At 31.9% G+C, this 18,696-nt stretch overlaps 1 protein-coding gene and 1 non-coding gene across 5 annotated transcripts; both read left to right on the forward strand.

The window, feature by feature from the left end:
* Positions 7,745-14,070, forward strand: LOC109357200 (AT-hook motif nuclear-localized protein 9-like). 4 transcript variants are annotated; one of them, XM_019600982.1, is made up of 6 exons: positions 7,745-8,013; positions 8,973-9,497; positions 11,662-11,730; positions 12,381-12,512; positions 13,333-13,494; positions 13,639-14,070. In XM_019600982.1, the coding sequence occupies exons 2-6, from the start codon at positions 9,057-9,059 to the stop codon at positions 13,876-13,878; spliced, it is 1,044 nt and encodes a 347-aa protein (XP_019456527.1). In that variant the 5' UTR covers positions 7,745-8,013; positions 8,973-9,056; the 3' UTR covers positions 13,879-14,070. The 4 variants fall into 4 exon arrangements, with proteins under 4 accessions (XP_019456527.1, XP_019456526.1, XP_019456529.1 ...); XM_019600981.1 differs by having other exon boundaries at positions 7,745-8,009; XM_019600984.1 differs by having other exon boundaries at positions 7,745-8,009; positions 8,973-9,486; positions 11,663-11,730.
* TRNAN-GUU lies at positions 16,782-16,855 on the forward strand. The gene has a single exon. It is a non-coding gene; the product is annotated as a tRNA-Asn (tRNA).

Raw genomic sequence — 18,696 nt, forward strand, 5'->3', positions numbered from 1 at the left:
ACATCCATTGGTTGAATGTTGAGAGATCAATGATTGAAGATGGAAGAAGTAAGTAAGAAAATGAGAGAAAAGTGAAGAGAGGTTTTACCTTCTCTTAGAAAATTTTGAAATGAGAGTGTGTGTGAGTGAAATGTGAAGTGTGGGGCTTATGGAGAGAAGGAAATCAGATTTTCCCCCTAGGCACTCATGGCAAATCTCCTAGGGTGGCTAATGATGATTTCCTATGACATTAGGGTGAGTGATGTGAGGTTTGCTTTATGAAAAGGCAAATCTCGCATCCCAATGCGAAACNGAAACGACCACTTCGTGGACACGTGTGATAAACATGCTCGAGTATTATCGGCTAATACTCGATCAGATATTATAAATCGCCCGATCGTAATATCCGATTAGAATTTCGGATTTCGGCATTCCGAGTGAAATATATTTAGAAAATAGGTATGGACCAGCTCAGGGTCTATCTTGACTCGAAATGAAATTACGAAGCCAACGGTGCGATCGGAATTCGATTCCGAGTTACGGAACTCAAAAACCACTTTTTAAGCCGTACCGGGTGGATTTCGGCCCCGACAGTGGTTCAGAACCGACTGTCTCCGAAAATTACCAAAATTTACCATAAGATAGGAAATAAAATTTCAAGACTAAAACTCAACTAGAGTTTCGTCTAATTCTTTACCGAAAATTCCCAGAAATTCATTTTCGAATATATAATTAATAAAAATATTAATAAAATCTTATAATTCCAAATCGTAAAATTCGCGATGTTACACAAGGTCATTAGCATTGACACAATTAGAATTAAGATGTTTGACGGAATCGTAAGGACGTTGACAGATGTAAGACATGTTCCAGAATTGAAGAAAAATTTGATTTCCTTGAGAACACTAGATTCAAAAGGTTATAGCTACAAAGGTGAAGGTGGAGATATAAGAATATCTAAAGGCGTTATGGTTGTAATGAAAGAAAAAAAGAGAGAATAGTCTCTATATGTTACAAGAAAACACAATCACGGGTGTTGTTGTTGTCTCCTCAACATATGATTCTGATGTCACGAAACTATGTCATCTAAGAATGGCTTATGTCAGTGAAAGATGTCTAGCCGAGTTGGCCAAACAAGGATTATTCTGTGGTCAACAAGTCGGGAAGGTAGACTTTTGTGAACACTGTGTTTTCAGAAAACAATGTCAGATAAATTCAATGTCGCAGTTCATCGAACAATAGACACATTGGATTATGTACATTCTGACTTGTGGGGTCCTTCCTAAGTACCTTCTCATGGTGGTAGCAGATACATGTTAACATTCGTTGATGACTATTCAAGGAAGATGTGGATCTTCATTTTGAAACACAAAAGTGAAGCATTTGTCAAGTTCAAACAGTGGAAAATCTTGATCAAAAAGCAAACTAAGAGAAAGATCAAGAGACTAAGAACTAACAATGGTCTAGAATTCTACAGCAGAGAATTCAAATTTTTTTGCAAGGATCACGGTATTGTGAGGCATTATATCGTGAGGCACACTACACAACAAAATGGACTTGTAGAACGAATGAATATAACCTTACTTGAAAGGACAAGATGTATGTTGTCAAATACTGGATTGCCAAAAGAATTTTGGGCAGAAGCTGCCAGTACAGCTTGTTACTTGATCAATAGATGTCCATCAATGACCATTGGTTTTGAAACTCCAGAAGAGGTGTGGTCGGGTATTCCCGCAAATTATGAAAATTTGAGGATATTTGGTTGTCCTGCATATGCTCATAACAAAGAAGGAAAACTTGATGCAAGAGCATTGAAATGCATTTTTCTTGGATATCATGATGGTGTGAAAGGATATGTTATGGTGGTCAGAGAAAAGAAAGTGCATTATTAGTAGAGATGTTACTTTTAATGAAGCTGAAATGCTAAAGCCTCATACAGAGTCATCAAGTGAAAATGAAGATCCTAATATCTTGGAGAAGGTGGAGCCAACAAAAGAAAAAACACTTGATTAAGAAGAAGTCCATGATGCATGTACTAATACTGATATCTCCCAATTACAACATTATCAGTTAGCTAGGGACAGGAAAATGAGACATATAAAACCTCTAGAAAAGTATGGTTATGCTGATCTGGTGTCATACACTCTAAATGTTGCTGATGATATCAGTAATTGTGAACCAGAGTCATATGAAGAAGCTATCAACAACAAAGAAGCTTCCAAATGGATTTCTGCTATGACAGAGGAAATTGAGTCTCTTCATAAGAATCATACTTGGGTTCTTGTGAAGCGGCCGAAGGCTCAAAAGATTGTTGGATGCAAATGGGTCTTTAAGAAGAAGGAAAGAATCCCTGGGGTTGAAGATGCAAGATTCAAGGTGCGATTAGTGGCCAAAGGTTTTACACAAAGAGAAGACATTGATTTCAACGAAGTTTTCTCTCATGTGGTAAAACATAGCTCTATTTGCATCCTACTTGTAATTGTAGCTCAATTTGATCTATAACTTGAGCAACTAGATGTCAAAACGACATTCTTGCATGGTGAGTTGGAGGAACAAATCTACATAAAACAACCTGAAGGATTTGAAGTTCAAGGGATGAAAGATCATGTTTGCTTGCTGAAGAAATCTTTATATGGCCTATAACAATCTTCCAAATAATTGTATCGATGATTTGACACCTTCAGTCTTGAAATTGGATATTCCAGAAGTGAACATGATAGTTGCATATATTACAAGAAGCTTGAAAATAAGTCATTTATATATTTGCTTTTATATGTTGATGACATGTTGATCGCATGTAAGAACATGTCAAAAATTAGAAAGTTGAAAGCTCAGTTGAGCTCAGAATTTGAAATGAAGGACTTAGGAGTTGAAAAGAAAATTCTGGGAATGGAGATTAATAGGGATAGAAAAGAGGGGACACTTTTTCTGTCACAAAAGAAGTACATTGAGAAATTGTTGGAACGTTTTGGCATGCAAAATGCTAAACCAGTCACTAATCCATTGGCGACTCATTTCAAACTTTCATTGGTCTTGTGTCCACAAACTGAGAATGAAAAAGAGGAGATGTCAATTGTACCTTATGCTAGTGCGGTTGGCAGTCTCATGTATGTGATGGTGTGCACTAGACCAGATATTGCTCATGTAGTAAGTGTGGTAAGCAGATATATGGCAAATCCTGGTAAAGTTGTGTCCACAAACTGAGAGTGAAAAAGAGGAGATGTCAAGTGTACCTTATGCTAGTGCGGTTGGCAGTCTCATGTATGTGATGGTGTGCACTAGACCAGATATTGCTCATGTAGTAAGTGTGGTAAGCAGATATATGGCAAATCCTGGTAAAGTTCACTGGAAGGCTGTGAAGTGGATTATGCACTACCTGAAAGGTACCACAATATAGGGCTTTTGTATGGTAAAGTCAAAGATGTTGGGAACAAGATCAGTAGATATGTTGACTCGAATTATGCTGGAGATCTACATAAGCGAAGATCGCTAACCGGATATGTCTTTACACTGTGTGGTTGTACTATTAGTTGGAAAACAACACTACAATCAATTGTTGCTTTGTCTACAACTGAGGGAGAGTACATCGTAGTAATAAAAGCTGTAAAGGAGGCCATTTAGGAGAAATGTCTAATTGAAGAGTTGGGTATACAACTCGAAGAAACAATCATCTATTGTGATAATCAAAGTGCTATTCATTTGACAAAGAATTCAATGTATCATGAAAGAACTAAGCATATTGATGTTCAGTTGCATTTTATCAGAGACATAATGGAGAGATGAGTTGTTAGAGTGGAGAAAATACTCATTGCAGATAATCTGACATACATGATGACGAAACCAGTTCCAACTACCAAGTTCAGACATTGTATGAATTTGATTAATGTTCAGAATCTCTAGTGAGCATGAAGAAGAGTAGCAGGAGAATAACTATGGTAGTCTTTTAGCCATGGTGGAGATTTATTGAATATTGGCTAAAAGAAAAAGAAGATGGAAAGACTTTCTTGAGCAAAGAAAAAAGAAGTGGTTAAAAACCATCTTGAAGAAAGAGAGAATTTTTATCCAAGTAAAAAGAAGTGGCTATGTTGAAACCAACATTAATGGTCTTTTCCCTTTGACCATATAATCTTCAAGAACTTTGGCTATAAATAGGAGTGCTTCATGCCATTGTAAGACACACCAAATACTTAGCTTAGTGCATATTCTCTCTTTTTGTTCTTCTAATTGTGTGAGAAATACTTGAGTGGGAGTGAAATTGAGTGTACTTGAGTTTTGGGAAGTGAGTGAAATACTTGTAGTTCTCTTTTATCATAATGAAATAATCTTTATTGCTCTTCAGCTGTAAACGTAGACAAATTGTCGAACCGCATTAAACTTTCAGTGTCATTTCTCTATTATATTTTTTTTCATGAGTCTTCCGCATTAAAAAGATTGTTAAGAATATTTTAGTATAGGAAAACCATTAAGAGGAAATGTAAGTTTTAAAATTATTTAAAAAATTTCCTAAAGTAGTTCAAAATAATCACATTTTTCATTTATTTTATTCACTAAATAATAAATGCAAATATAAAAAATATGGAGGACAAACAGTTTATTCTACTCCTATTAGTTTTCCTTTTATAATTCTCTTTGGAGTGTACTCAACCATATGAGAAAAAGATTATACACTTGTAATATTTTTTTTTTTTAAACTGTCACTATATTATTCACCATTCATTTTAATTATCTAAATAAAAATAATGATATATTAATTGTTTATAAATCATACCCAACTAATTAACCTCCAAGGATATACAATTTAAGCAACCATATATCAATGTAGAAAGAAATATTCACATCCTTAAGTTTTTTAGAAGATTCACCCACTCACTTTCATCAACAGAAATCTTCTATATTTTGTGGCTGATGAAATACAACCCGTATTACAAAATCTATAACTTATCTTCTAACAAAAGTTAATTTATTTTTTAATAAATGATTATTTCTTATTGTTAAAAAAATCACATATATATATATATATTAGTATGAGTGAATATCCATATACTCCAGAAATAAGTTTAATTTTATATTTTAGTCATACATTTCATGAAAATCTAATATGTGATTTGAATTAATCAATGCATCTAAACTATTAGATTTTCATGGAATAGATAACTAGAATAGTCTAAGTTTTTCAACTTAGGTAATGAATCTACTGATATATATATATATAGAAACGTTTTTCTTCTACATAAGTCAAAACACTCGCTATTAAAAACTATGTACCCCACTTCTTTTGAGCCGAATAAACTAGACCACACACACAACCAAACCAACATCCCCAATATTTAGATTTATAAAAAAGGAAAAAAATACCAAAGGTTTCAAAAGCCACTTGCAGAGATGTTGAATTCTAGCAACAAGCTCCAAAACATTCAGTGTTACTCCCAAGATTAGATCATGTGGATTAATGCATCCAAAATGCTTATCAAAAGTGGAACTAATATTTCACCTCCCTACGGGATTGAGTAACTGTAAAAAAACACTTTAATTTAATGTAATTTACTTTTAAATACAAATAATAAATGGTACAGTAACAATATATAAAATTTATATACTATTAGTATATATATTTTTCTCTATGAATAAAAGAAGATTTGTATAGATGTACAAATGTGAAGGATTATGTGTAATCTCATCCTAATGTATTAGTGTAATTTACATAATTAAAATTATGTTTCATTTTCTTTTGCTCTTAACTATTATGATAGTGATATTGTACTTTTATCATATTTATCTTTTGCTTTTTTTTTTTGCTTGTATTTCCATATGTTTATTTGGCACTTTTAATTAGAGGTGTAAAAATTCGATTCGGTTTGGTTTTTGGTACATTTTAGTGACCGAACCGATCAAAAACAAATAGTTCGGTTTTGCTCAATTAACCACAAATTTAACTATACGAACCGAACCGCTCTTAAATGGTTCGGTTCGGTTCCACGGTTTTTCCATTTACTTTTTTTATAAAAAATCTTCCGTGAATTGAAAATTCAAAATGTATTATAAGAAATATTGTTTATCCATAAAAGGATAAACATTACTACTACTATTATAAAAAATTATGAATCATATATAACAATAAAATTCATGATTAGTAACATATATATGAACTAGTAAAATATATAAATAGTTACATTTATAACCTTATATTTCATAATTAGTAACACATGTATAACAATATATGATATATGTTAGTTTCAAACTCAATATCACAAAAGTTATAAATATGTTCCAAATCATAAGACATTAGAAAACAATTTAATACTAATAACCTATATAATATTAACTTAATAACAATTTAGTAACATATATAATACTACAATTCACACATAAATTAATAATTTAAGCTAGAAAATTGGTTGAAGAATTTAAATAATTATAAAACATTATTCCATAATCCATTGTATATATTTCTTTAATATGCGGTTCGGTTCCAACGGTTCCTAAATTTCTAAAACCATAAACCGAACTGAACATAAACGGTTCCTTAAAAAAATAACCGAACCGAACCGCAAAACCGAACTGAACCATATTTTGTGGTTTAGTTCGATTCGGTTCCATCAGTTTCGCGGTTTAAACCGGAATCGCTCACTCCCCTACTTTTAATGATGTATATCGGAAATAGTGGAAAAAATTGTTTAAAGTGTTTGTTGTTCAAATCTTCGGGAGAAAGAGAAACAATTATTTAAAGTTATTTGTTTCAATTATGTACATAGTAATTACATCTTTTTAGTTGGAAGTATCATTAATTCTTTAATTTATTCACCATATATACATATTAACAATATATACATATAACATATCAAATTAAATATCTATAATAATAAACAATATAGAGAAAATTTATCTAAAAATAGTAAGCATTATATTTAATTGAGTATAGGTCGGGTTTGAATTCAAAAGTTGATCCAGTTGATATTTAGAATCAGATTAGCTTCAAGTTTAAAATCGAATCCAAATTTAAAAAAATATATGGATGGCGGGTAAATAACAAGTCTTTACTCAACCTTTGGTGTGAGATAACTTAAAAGATAATATACTGAAAAAAAAAAGAATTCCTTAAACCCTTTTATTAAAACATTTCCCCCAAATTTAACCACTTTTTACTCAACAGCCAGACATAAACAGCTCATACAAAATAAACCTAAATCATAGCTTTAATGCAGCCATTTCCACACTTCTCAATCAGTGATATCCAACTATTCAACCTTATCCATTATCCGATTTCTAAACAAAGAAGAACTGCTTTTTCTGTTTCAACTTTTGTTTGTTTCTGATATCCCATTGTGAATACAGTACACCACATAACATCATTCATCATCATCCATTACTCATTCATCACCCAAACATGAGAGAGAAAATTTTGTAAAAAGAATGTGGATAAAGACTTAACCACACCCCACTTACTATTGAGTACGTATCTATCCAGAGAAAAATACTCGTGTAAAAATATCACTATAATTGTAAATAGAAGAATATAATTATCATTTTATTTTATATAACACTTTTTCATCCCTTACTGGAGAGGAGTCCCCCTTCTTATTATTCATTCAATGTTAGAGCAACCATATTAATTATTATTAAATAAGAACAATTCTTATTTTCTATTTTTATTCTTAGATAAGAATATAATTCTTGATTATTTTACTAGAAGTTATAATAAATTATAAAATAATAGAGAAGAATTAACTAAGAATGAAAAATTCATTTAATATGGGAGATGATATTAATGTTTCTGTTTTCCCATATTTTTCTCATTCTCTAGTTAATGTTGTTTTTCTCTAGTTTCTGTCTTGCTTTTGTTACTAACTTCACTTTCACAAACACACATATTTCTCTCTCTTCTGTCCACTGCTGTCACCACTCTTTAATTTCCCATGAAACCGTTGAACACTTTTCAACTCTCACCACTTCCTTCCTTTTCTTCATCATAGAGGGTGCTTACTGCTTCTCCACCACACCCTTTTTATCCTCTATATCTCTCTCTAAAAAATGTTAGTAATGCTTCTTGTTCCCTCTTTCTCTCTTTGAGATTAAGTTATTGATGCATTTATAGCATTTTTGTATCTGGGGTGTGAATTCTGTACTACCCCATTACTAAAGGTTGTAACTTTTTGAGTAATTGTTTGAGTTGTTTTGTTGCATTATGGCATTTTTGTGGTCTTTAGTTGAATTATGGAAGTGGGTTTGAGATATTTTATGACTTGAAGTAACTTAAAAAAAACTATTTTGGGGTTTTGGATTTTCTGTGTGTTGGTATCAAAGAGGTGAGCCTTATGTTTATGAGATTGCTTGGTGTTTAAGGCTGTATAATGGGTTGGTGAAAATGGACCATTACAGTTCACCTGGTCTTTATCTTCAATATGAAGCCTTTGTTGCTATTCTTATGTAGTTTGGGAAGGTGTAAACTAGCTTCTGTTTTTGTCATCTCTCTAGGGAAATGATAAAGAAAGACTTAAAGATCAATATTTTTTCAATGAACATTATTTATGATAGAGCATTGTGACGTTGTTCTATCCATGTAGTCAACCACACTTAGTGGGATAAAGTTTGATTGTTGTTACTTGGTCTAGTAGATTGGTTTCCTTGCTTGTTTGAAATGCCTTCTAGCTAGGTTTTCCATTATTTTCATTGATTTATCTTCTACTTTATGGTTGTCTTGTGCATGTGTAGCTTTTAGTGTTTGGTCTTTTCTTTTCCTTTTGTTCTGCACATGCAGATATCAAATTTTTATATGTATATTTCAATAAGGTGCTATCCTTGAGAAACTTTGTCTGTGTTCTGATGTGAAGGTCTTGTGGTTGTTTTAATCAACTTAAAGTTGATGTTGATACTATAATTTATGCATTTGGATGCTCTTGTGATCTTGTCAATCACTAAACATTTGATTTCTTGTTTTCTGATTCTTTGTATTGTTTTTGTTCATGAATTTTGTCATTGACTGTATATGAGAACAGAACTAGGTGGTAAACTTTGTGGAATTGAATATTGTGAGGTCGAAGTTTCTTGTATAAGAGTCTAAAGCAACTTGAAGTACATGCATGGATAGAGGGGACCAGATGACGTTATCCGGTTCTGCATCTTACTATATGCAGAGAGAGATGCCTGGTTCTGGAACACAACCTGAATTGCATAATTCACCTAATATTCGGCAAATGTCGAATCCCAATTTACCATTTCAATCAACCATTGGGGGTGGTACGCTCGGATCTACATTTCCAATGGACTCTACAGGAATTCAATCTCAGTCGGTCAATGTAGGAGCTCCTTCCGGGGTTCCATCTGGGGAGCCTGTCAAAAGGAAGAGAGGAAGGCCTAGGAAATATGGAACTGATGGAACTGTGTCATTGACATTGACTCCAAGTTCGAAACCGGCTAGTCATCCTGGAACCTTGACACAAACACAAAGCCAAAAACGAGGTCGAGGCCGCCCACCTGGGTCCGGGAAGAAACAGCAGCTGGCTTCTGTTGGTAAATCTCTTATGCAACTTTGGTTTTGTTGTGTGTTAAATAAAAATAATTATTATATGAAGTTGAGATTTATCACCCCAAAAATGAAGTTGAGATATTGCTGGCTTCATAAATTCATATCCTAGTCTGCTTTTTGAATTAAGGTTTGTTTTATTTAATTTTTGATGCTGGCATGTTCATATCAAAATGAACTTTGCTATGAATTGTTAGTTTCTATGAATTCAAAATTTTACTGATTTCATACTAGATGGATTATTCACATAAGTGTCTGAGCTCTCAAATGTTTTGTTTTACTGAGATTAGTTTATTTAGTACAAATTATTTATGGATTTTACTATGAAAGTAACAAGCAATTCAACACTCAATAGTTTCAGCCTTTTTGATCACTTGTTTTTCTTAGATTAATGTATCTTTTATAATTTAATATTATTCATACTCACAAACTTGAGTGTTGAATCATAGCTTTTGTAATTGAATGTTATTCACATTCACAAACCAATAAAGCGTTTTCATTGCTTGAGTGATTATTATTTTGAAACTACTCAAGTGTTGAAGTCTAACTTTAATAATTCGGATACTATTTACACTAACAAATCACTTGTGAGTTGAAACACTTAGTGTTTATTATTTTGAAAAGTCGGATAGTTCCCTAGTACTCTGCATTCTTTTCTACTTTGTTTGTGTGATAATAATAGTTGACAATTTATATGTATACACAATTCTCAATAATTGAAACTTTTGAGCCTACTCAAGATAGGGATGCATGTTTTTAAATGGGTTGTTTTCAAAATCGGTTGAGCTCTCAGCATCTTAATCAAGCATTTTGGTTTATTGAGATTAGTGTATAGGTACAAATAATTTATGATCTTGTTCATTAGATATTAGTTGGCAATTTAGAAATTATATCTATAGAATATAGACTAATCTCAATAAATCAGAACTTTTGACCATACCCAATTACCCATGATTGAGATTCATGTTGAGCTTTTAGATGCAAGATCAAAAGTTTTGGTTTGTTGAGATTAGTATATAGGTTCAAATTATTTACTACAAAATGCTACACATCCGGGCATTTTTAGTTTTCTGTGCAGCTCAAACAGATGAGCTTTTAGTTTTAGATTTTATTTATTTTGAAGTTAAAAAATTATAATGCTATCACTAGATAAGCCTGGTTTCTGTGAGTGACACTTATTGGGAGGAAGTCACACACCCCGGAGGTGATTAGTTCCTTACCCATAGAGTGAGGGATACCCTTGGTAGTACAAAAAAAAAAGATAAGCCTGATTCCTCTCTCAATTTTCGGGATGCCTAGTAAGACTATTTATTATTTTTGTCTACGAGATAAGCATCAACAATTTATACCTATGGATAAATCTATATTCTCCTAACCAATCTTCCTAACTACTTAAGAGGGAAACCTTTTAATGTTTTTATATTCCCAAGATAGTAGAGTATTCGTCCTTTCATTTAAATTTTACTTCATTAAATATAACGAGGATATGTTAGATAGAACTAGCGATGCTCTATACCTATACATTAATGTCAACGATTCAAACCATAGGTCGAGAGCTTAGCACAACCCATTTTTATTTTAAATTATGTAAGGAAATCTGCCTTTTGTGTTGCAAACACAAATGGATAGTGGAATAAATTACTCTCAGTGGTTGGTCTTACGCAGAAAGTAGCAAGGATGACTCAAACTTGATGTTAAAGAAACTGAAGAACGCCAATTTGGTGACTTAAAAAGCAGTATTTGTTTTAATAATTTTTATTTTGTACAGTGAGTTGGATAAGTTCATTGTGAATTTGGGGTATGAAAGACTATCACTGGCTTAAAGTCTCTTGGTTGTCATTGTCAGAGATTCTTTATTTCATTGTATAAACTGTTCAACATACAGACATTATTATATAAGTGCCCATGTTTCATATATCTTATTTAAACCATTTTTCTAAAAGTAAGTTTACAACTTATCTAAACCTGAAGTGAGTTAGAATTCCACTCTTTTATTTTTTTTCAATCTTTATAATAGATCTATAGTTCAGGGCAAAGACAAGCATACTTCATGTTAATACCACTTTGGTTCCGTGTGTAAAGGATGACTAATCCTTTGGGATTAGTTTTATTAAATTAGTTTTAGTATATATTATTGTGCTTGACATTGAGTGGTTATTGCAGGTGAATTGATGTCTGGTTCAGCTGGAATGAGTTTCACTCCTCATATCATCACCGTTGGAGTTGGAGAAGTATGTCAAAGGTTTTTATGAATTTGTATCAATATTTCTGTTTTCTTAGTATATGTTGAAATAATTAATCTTGAAGAATATTTATCAGTATTTCTGTTCTCTTATTTAGATGATGGTCTAACTAAAACATTAAATGGTTTATTCTGGAAGCCAATGTTTGGCATCTTTGGTCTGAGAAAGAAAGCACTGTGTTGAATTTGTCTAGACTTAATCATAAAATTAATAGTATTAAGTTATTAGTAAGTGTTAATGCCATATATAATATTTTATCTTTAAAGGAGAAGGTTGATTTAGTAAAATCAAACCAATTATTATGACGATATTGTTCTCTATGACAGTAACGTTGATAATAATGTGAGGAGACATGAGGTACAACTGTCAGCTTCATCTCGTATCCGTCATTTAGTGTTTGTTGAAGTGCTACTTAGCCATGTATACTAGGTTATTTTTCACGGAACCAACAAAGCATGATTCTTGCCTGAAAATGATTCCATTCGCGACATAATTCTGTTCCAGCAACTCTTCGATGTTTCTTTTAGTTTTAACTTTTAAGTGATGCATCCTCTTAAAATTGTTCTGTATGTTCTGCCTTTTGTGTAAATACATTTGAAATACTCTTCTTTTAACAATTGTGTTTTACTTCTCTGTAGGACATTGCAACGAAAATTATGGCATTTTTACAGCAAGGCCCTAGAGCTATATGCATTTTGTCTGCCACTGGTACTGTATCTACAGTCACACTTCGTCAGCCGTCAACTTCAGGTGGCACTGTCACATATGAGGTTTGTAATTTATTCCATGATAACAACACCTATGTTTGGATACAGTTACCGGTTCATAAAAAATCTGTTCCATTAAACTCACATAATCAAATGCAATCCTTTATAGAGATACTATGACTGATTGATGACGAAAGGCAATATTTTTAGAGATACCTTGACTGATTGATTACTAAGATGATTGTTTTTTCAGTAGAGTGCCTTAATTGGAGAATTCTATTCAGATTTTTTGTGTGTGTAGCTTTAAGCTTGTTTTAGAGATACTGTGGCACTTTTAAATGCAAGATGGTCAGAATACTGAAAACTCAAGTTTATGGGGCAAATATTATAATTCATAAATCATTACTAATCTTGTATTTTCTTGTGTGAAAAAATGTCATGCCATTTTGGTTTCTTGGGTCAGACTGCAATCTTGTGCCGAACTCGAAAGATGACACCGACTACAAGTTCTTCGCTATCATTAGAAATATCTATAATTGCTAGCCTTCCTAGTTGTAGTTGTTGATGTTTGCTTTCTTGAGTTAGACCATGCTTTTTTTCCCCTTTCTTTGGGTGGTTACTGAATTCAAAAGGTGATGCTGTTTGCAAGTTCTTCGCTATTGTAGTTTCTAATTTTAATTAGAAATATTTACATATGCTAGCCTTCGGGTCACATTCAAGTTTTTTACTTTAGTCAGTCTTAGTAATATTGAGTGCCATCCTAGGTAGCCCAGAATCAGTTTGTTCTGCTTTGTTTCTTGTTTCGTATCATAGATCTCTTAATAATGGTAAGGTTATTAGGTCTAGAGTTTGCATAATGATTGGTAGCCTTTGACTTCAATAGGGGAGTTTCGAGATATTGTGCCTATCCGGCTCTTACTTGCTTACTGATGGTGGTGGCTCCCGCAATCGAACTGGTGGGCTGAGTGTTTCCCTCGCCAGTCCTGATGGCCGTGTCATTGGTGGAGGAATTGGCGGAGTGCTTAGTGCTTCAAGTCAAGTTCAGGTAACAGAAATGTTTACTGCTTCCATATATCTTCAAAATCATATTTCTTATTCTCACATTATAATTAACATGTTAAATTTGCAAGCTTTTTCTTTATGCATCCACCCATAGTTTTCTTTTGAATTTGATCACTTACTAATGCAGGTTATAATTGGGAGCTTTATATGGGGTGGATCAAAGGCAAAGAAAATGAGAAAGGAAGCTTCAGAAGGTGCAGAAGTTGCTATGGAGTCAGATCATCAAGCTGCTCATAATCCGGCTACAGTGAATAGCATGTCCCCAAATCGAAATTTTACTCCAACCTCATCACCAATCCCTTGGCCTGCATCGCGCCAATTGGATATGCGAAATTCGCATATTGACATCGATTTAATGCGCGGGTGACAATTTATTTATACATTTCAGATTTATGATCACTCATCTATTTTTCTTGTTGTAGTAATGACAGAATGGGAAGTACCAACAATAGAGTAGAGAAACCTAGCTGACTTTTGGAAATTTGATGAAACAACCTATTCACCTATGATTGACTTTGGGGCTTTTATTATCTTTTCTAGCTGTGAGGAATTTTGAGTTCATTTCTTGTTGTGCCTAAATATTAGGGTTGGAAACAAACCGAACCGAGTTGAATCTCAAGTTAATTAGTTTCGTTGTCAGCCTTAATAATGTGTCCAACTTGATAATATTAACATTGGGCTAGATGATTTTTGGTAATACCTTTCCACATCTTCAAATTTAATTGTTTACCTTTCTTTGATTCAAGTCCCGTAGAATACCATCACTTATAGGAGTGTTTGCAAGTTAAATTTTGGATAGAGAGAGAAAAAGTGGAGGGCTGGTTTCGAAACTTTCCATTTTCCTTCATTATTTTCTAGAATCCAACTCGTAAACGGATTTTAAAACAACACTTGACTCAGATGGTTTATAATATAGAGATTTTTTAATGGAAATAATAGGTCATTCAAAATTCCAATTGAAACCTATATCACTTCAATTTCACCCTTTGATTTTAGAAAAATGTTTTTGCCAATGGTCGATAAAATTATTTTGGTTTTAATATAACGAAAAAATATGTGGATCAACATGCCCTGATAAAACATAGTGGGAAATGCATGGTCCGAATATTTTTTATAAGAATAAAAATTGTGAAAGTGAAAAGGGACACCGTTAACCATGGGTACTTCTTTCTTAGAGTTCTTCATCTTATAATTGTGAATTTTGGGGATATAGTAAGAAATTATCTCATTTAAGACATGACGGGAAGAGATTTTCCGGGAATGGTGATCCGGGAGATCATAGACAATTTTTGAACATGACAAGTGATCCCACATGAGATATACTTGTTATAAGGATATCCACTAAATCCTCAAGGTTGAGAGTTTGATTCCCGTGACTAATAATTATTGAAAGAACGTCCACGAACCCTGAAAGATGATACTTTAATAAATAAAAAAATGTCGTTGTGATATTATATTATTAAATTAATTGGAGGATTCAAGTTCCATATCTGGATCTTGCAACTTGTTTTTAACGTGTTATTAGTTGTTATCTATTAACAATATAATAAAAAAAACTCTCTCATGCCACATGTCACTTTCTCCTTCCCTCATGCCACATGTCATTTTCTCATTCCCTCATGCCACATGTCACTTTCTCATTCCCTCATGCCACATGTCATTCATTCCCTCATGCCACATGTCACTTTCTCCTTACATTTTTTCCTTCATGTCACCTCCTCCTCACATATTTTTCTTCCTATTTTTTATATATTCATGCCACATGTCACTTTCTTCTTCCCCATGCCACATGTCATTTTCTCTTTCGTTCATGCCACATGTCACTTTCTCCTTCCCTCATTCCACATGTCATTCATTCCCTCATGTCACATGTCACTTTCTCCTTACATTTTTTCCTTCATGTCACATGTCACCTCCTCCTCACATATTTTTCTTCCTACTTTTTATATATTATATATTTTATATGCTAATAATAATTTAATATTAATTAGTGATTTGTTCATGTCGCTATCCCACTAAAATTGAGTGTTTACAACATCTATGTTTTGTTATGTTAAAAAGTAATAGTCATTGAACATTAGATGAAATTGAAATCATTTTTCACATTCAAATTATTTCTTTACATTAATCTATCTATATAATTTAATGTTTACCATTAATCTAAGAATAATTGTACTTTTTCACCTCATCAAAGTTTTTTGACATTTTTCGCACTGAATTTTAATATTACAGTTCAGATTCTTTGAATTTTAATTTTTCTCTATTAACAACATAATAAAAAAAACTCCCTTATGTCACATGTCAATTTCTCCTTACATTTTTTCCTTCATGTCACATGTCACCTCCTCCTCACATTTTTTCCTTCTTACTTTTTATATATTTTATATGTTAATAATAATTTAATACTAATTGTAGAAAATTCAAATTAAAAATTATCCATTTATTTTTCTTATGTGCTTAAACATACAAATACACAAGTAAGATGTATATTCTTAATAATATGAATCTATGAGTAATATGTGCGTTTTAACTATGCGAATACATTGGTAACATGTGTTTTCTTAGTAATGCAAATGTACGGGTAACATGTGTGTTTTTAGCCATGCGAACGCAGAGGTCACATGTATTTAATTACTATCATTATATTATTTAATTAAAAGATAACAATGGTATATATATTCATGAAAAATATATGTATTTTAATTAGTAATATAACAAATCAATTATTAGACTCTTTTTATTATTTTGATTAAAATTATCAGAAAAAATATCTGTCATATCCTAACTTAGTGTGTTTTTAATTTATGAGTTATTTTCATACAATGATTATTAGCTAAAACATAATCAAATAAATAACATTTAATTATACAATATTTGAATGCTAAAAATATATTCAAATATTTATACACAATGAACATTAATCTAAAATAAAACATAAGCATTTAAGAGATATGCTAAAAAATCCTTATGACTTTATATAATACTTATAAACGTAATCACAAAAAATATGATGCAAAAATAACTCCTTATATTTATAATTTTATATAGAAAATATAGAGGTGAGATATTATCCAATACAATTTGAATTTTATTTATTGAGTTATTTAAGAATCAAATATTTTCTATAATCACACTTTCAACAACAACTATATAAATTTGACTTCCGCTTATTGAAAAGTGTTTTAACTTTTAACAATGAGACTGTGTGAATATCGTTTGGGTTTGACGAATTTCGCTTTTTAATGATAGTAAGAATCAACTTCCCTAAATGCTGGAATAGCTCAGTTGGTTAGAGCGTGTGGCTGTTAACCACAAGGTCGGAGGTTCAAGACCTCCTTCTAGCGCATTTTTATTTTAATTTTAATATTTATAAAATCTTCTCTAATTTATCTAACTAATTAACTCTCAATTATATATAGAAACTAGAGCTCACATATTGAGAACATGCACTTACCATCATTGTCATCTATCTATGCCTCCCATTTTCTTAATTTCTGTAATTGCAATAAAAAATTCATTGGGTGCTAAAGATTTTCCACTTATTAGATAACTAGGACTTTTTTATATTTGGTGAATCATTACCCATCATATAGTTTTAATACAGGCATCATAATTCACACCAAATCTTATTTTAGGAAAATATTGCTAAATGTAACACTGCGAATTTTACTACCTTGAAAATATATGATTTTATTAATTATATTTTCGGAAATGAATTTCTTGGAATTTTCCGTAAAGAATTAGACGAAACTCTAGTTGAGTTTTAGTCTTGTAATTCTATTTCAAATTTGGTGATAAATTTTCATGATTTTCGGAGACAGTCGGTTTCGAACTGCTATCGGGGCCGAATCTCACCCAGTACGGCTCAAAAAGTGGGTTTTTTGAGTTTCGTAACTCAGAATCGAATTCCGATCGCGCCGTTGGCTTCGTAATCACATTTCGAGTCAAGATAGACCCTGATTTGGTCCATAAATATTTTCTAAAATATGTTCACTCAGAATGCCGAAATTCGATGTTCCAATCGTAAAGTAAAATCGGGCGATCATTTTTGGCTACTCGAATATTGGCCAATACTCGGGAATGGTTTTAATCGCGCACGTTTTGCCGAATTCGTCACGTTGCATGAGTCACTTCACAAAATCTACATATTAAATCTTAAAGATTTCACTCATTAATGCCTTGATTTACTACCCCAAAATCCCCAAAATCACTCAACAAATCCTCTCACCCCACCACCATTAGACACATAACCTATGTTAGTCTAAATCTACTTATCTTGCAATAAATTTTATGATTTGATGAGGGTGAGACTCTCCTATAAATACCCCACCCCATTCTCTCATTTTTACACTAAATTTCCTATACAAACTAAGGTAGTCTTTTATTTTTCTTCTTCATCTTCTTCTCATACTTCATAGAAAGTTATGAGCTTTTATTATGTTGTTCATAAAGTAGAGTTTATATTTGTTCTTTAAGTATTTTATGAAGGCATAACTAAAGGGGATGATAATAAAATCATATGAACCTTTATGTAGTTGTTGACTTTTGTAAATCTTGAAATTTCTTCCTTGTTCTTAGATGGAAAAACTATATCTTTGGACAAGGTTAGATGAGTTATTTGTTTGGAAATATTAGAAATTAGTTGTTAGTATTGAATATGTTTAAAGGTGATGATTGTAACATCAAAGGAACCTTTAATGTGTTTAGGAAAAAGTTTGTATTTTATTCTTGAAAGTTTATGATGTTGATAAGTTGTTGTTAAAAATGTTTTATTTTAGAAGGTATTATGTTTAAAAATGGTTTAGCATATTTTACTCTTTGATTTCCAAGTAAAAATAATGATTTGGGATAAAAGATGATTTATTAAAGTCTTGACTTCATAAACTTAAAGTGTTATGAAGTTTTGGATATTAAAGTAGTAGAAAGTCTTACCTTAGGATTTATTTTCATGACTATGAAAATAACACTTACTAACCCTTGAGTTTTTTTCCTAAATTATTAGGAGGTGTTAAGATGTTCATCAAAATTTGATTTAGTAGTATACTTGAAATAATGAGATTTACCTAAAAGTCTTGACTTTATAAACTTAAAGTGTTATGAAGTCATAGATGGTAAAATGATTTAAAAATGTTGAATCTTAGTTAAGTGAACTTACTTTAAAATGATAAGATTTACTTAAAATATA

This window comes from Lupinus angustifolius, chromosome LG09 (genome assembly GCF_001865875.1).
Source record: "Lupinus angustifolius cultivar Tanjil chromosome LG09, LupAngTanjil_v1.0, whole genome shotgun sequence".
NCBI classification, from domain to species: Eukaryota; Viridiplantae; Streptophyta; class Magnoliopsida; order Fabales; family Fabaceae; genus Lupinus; species Lupinus angustifolius.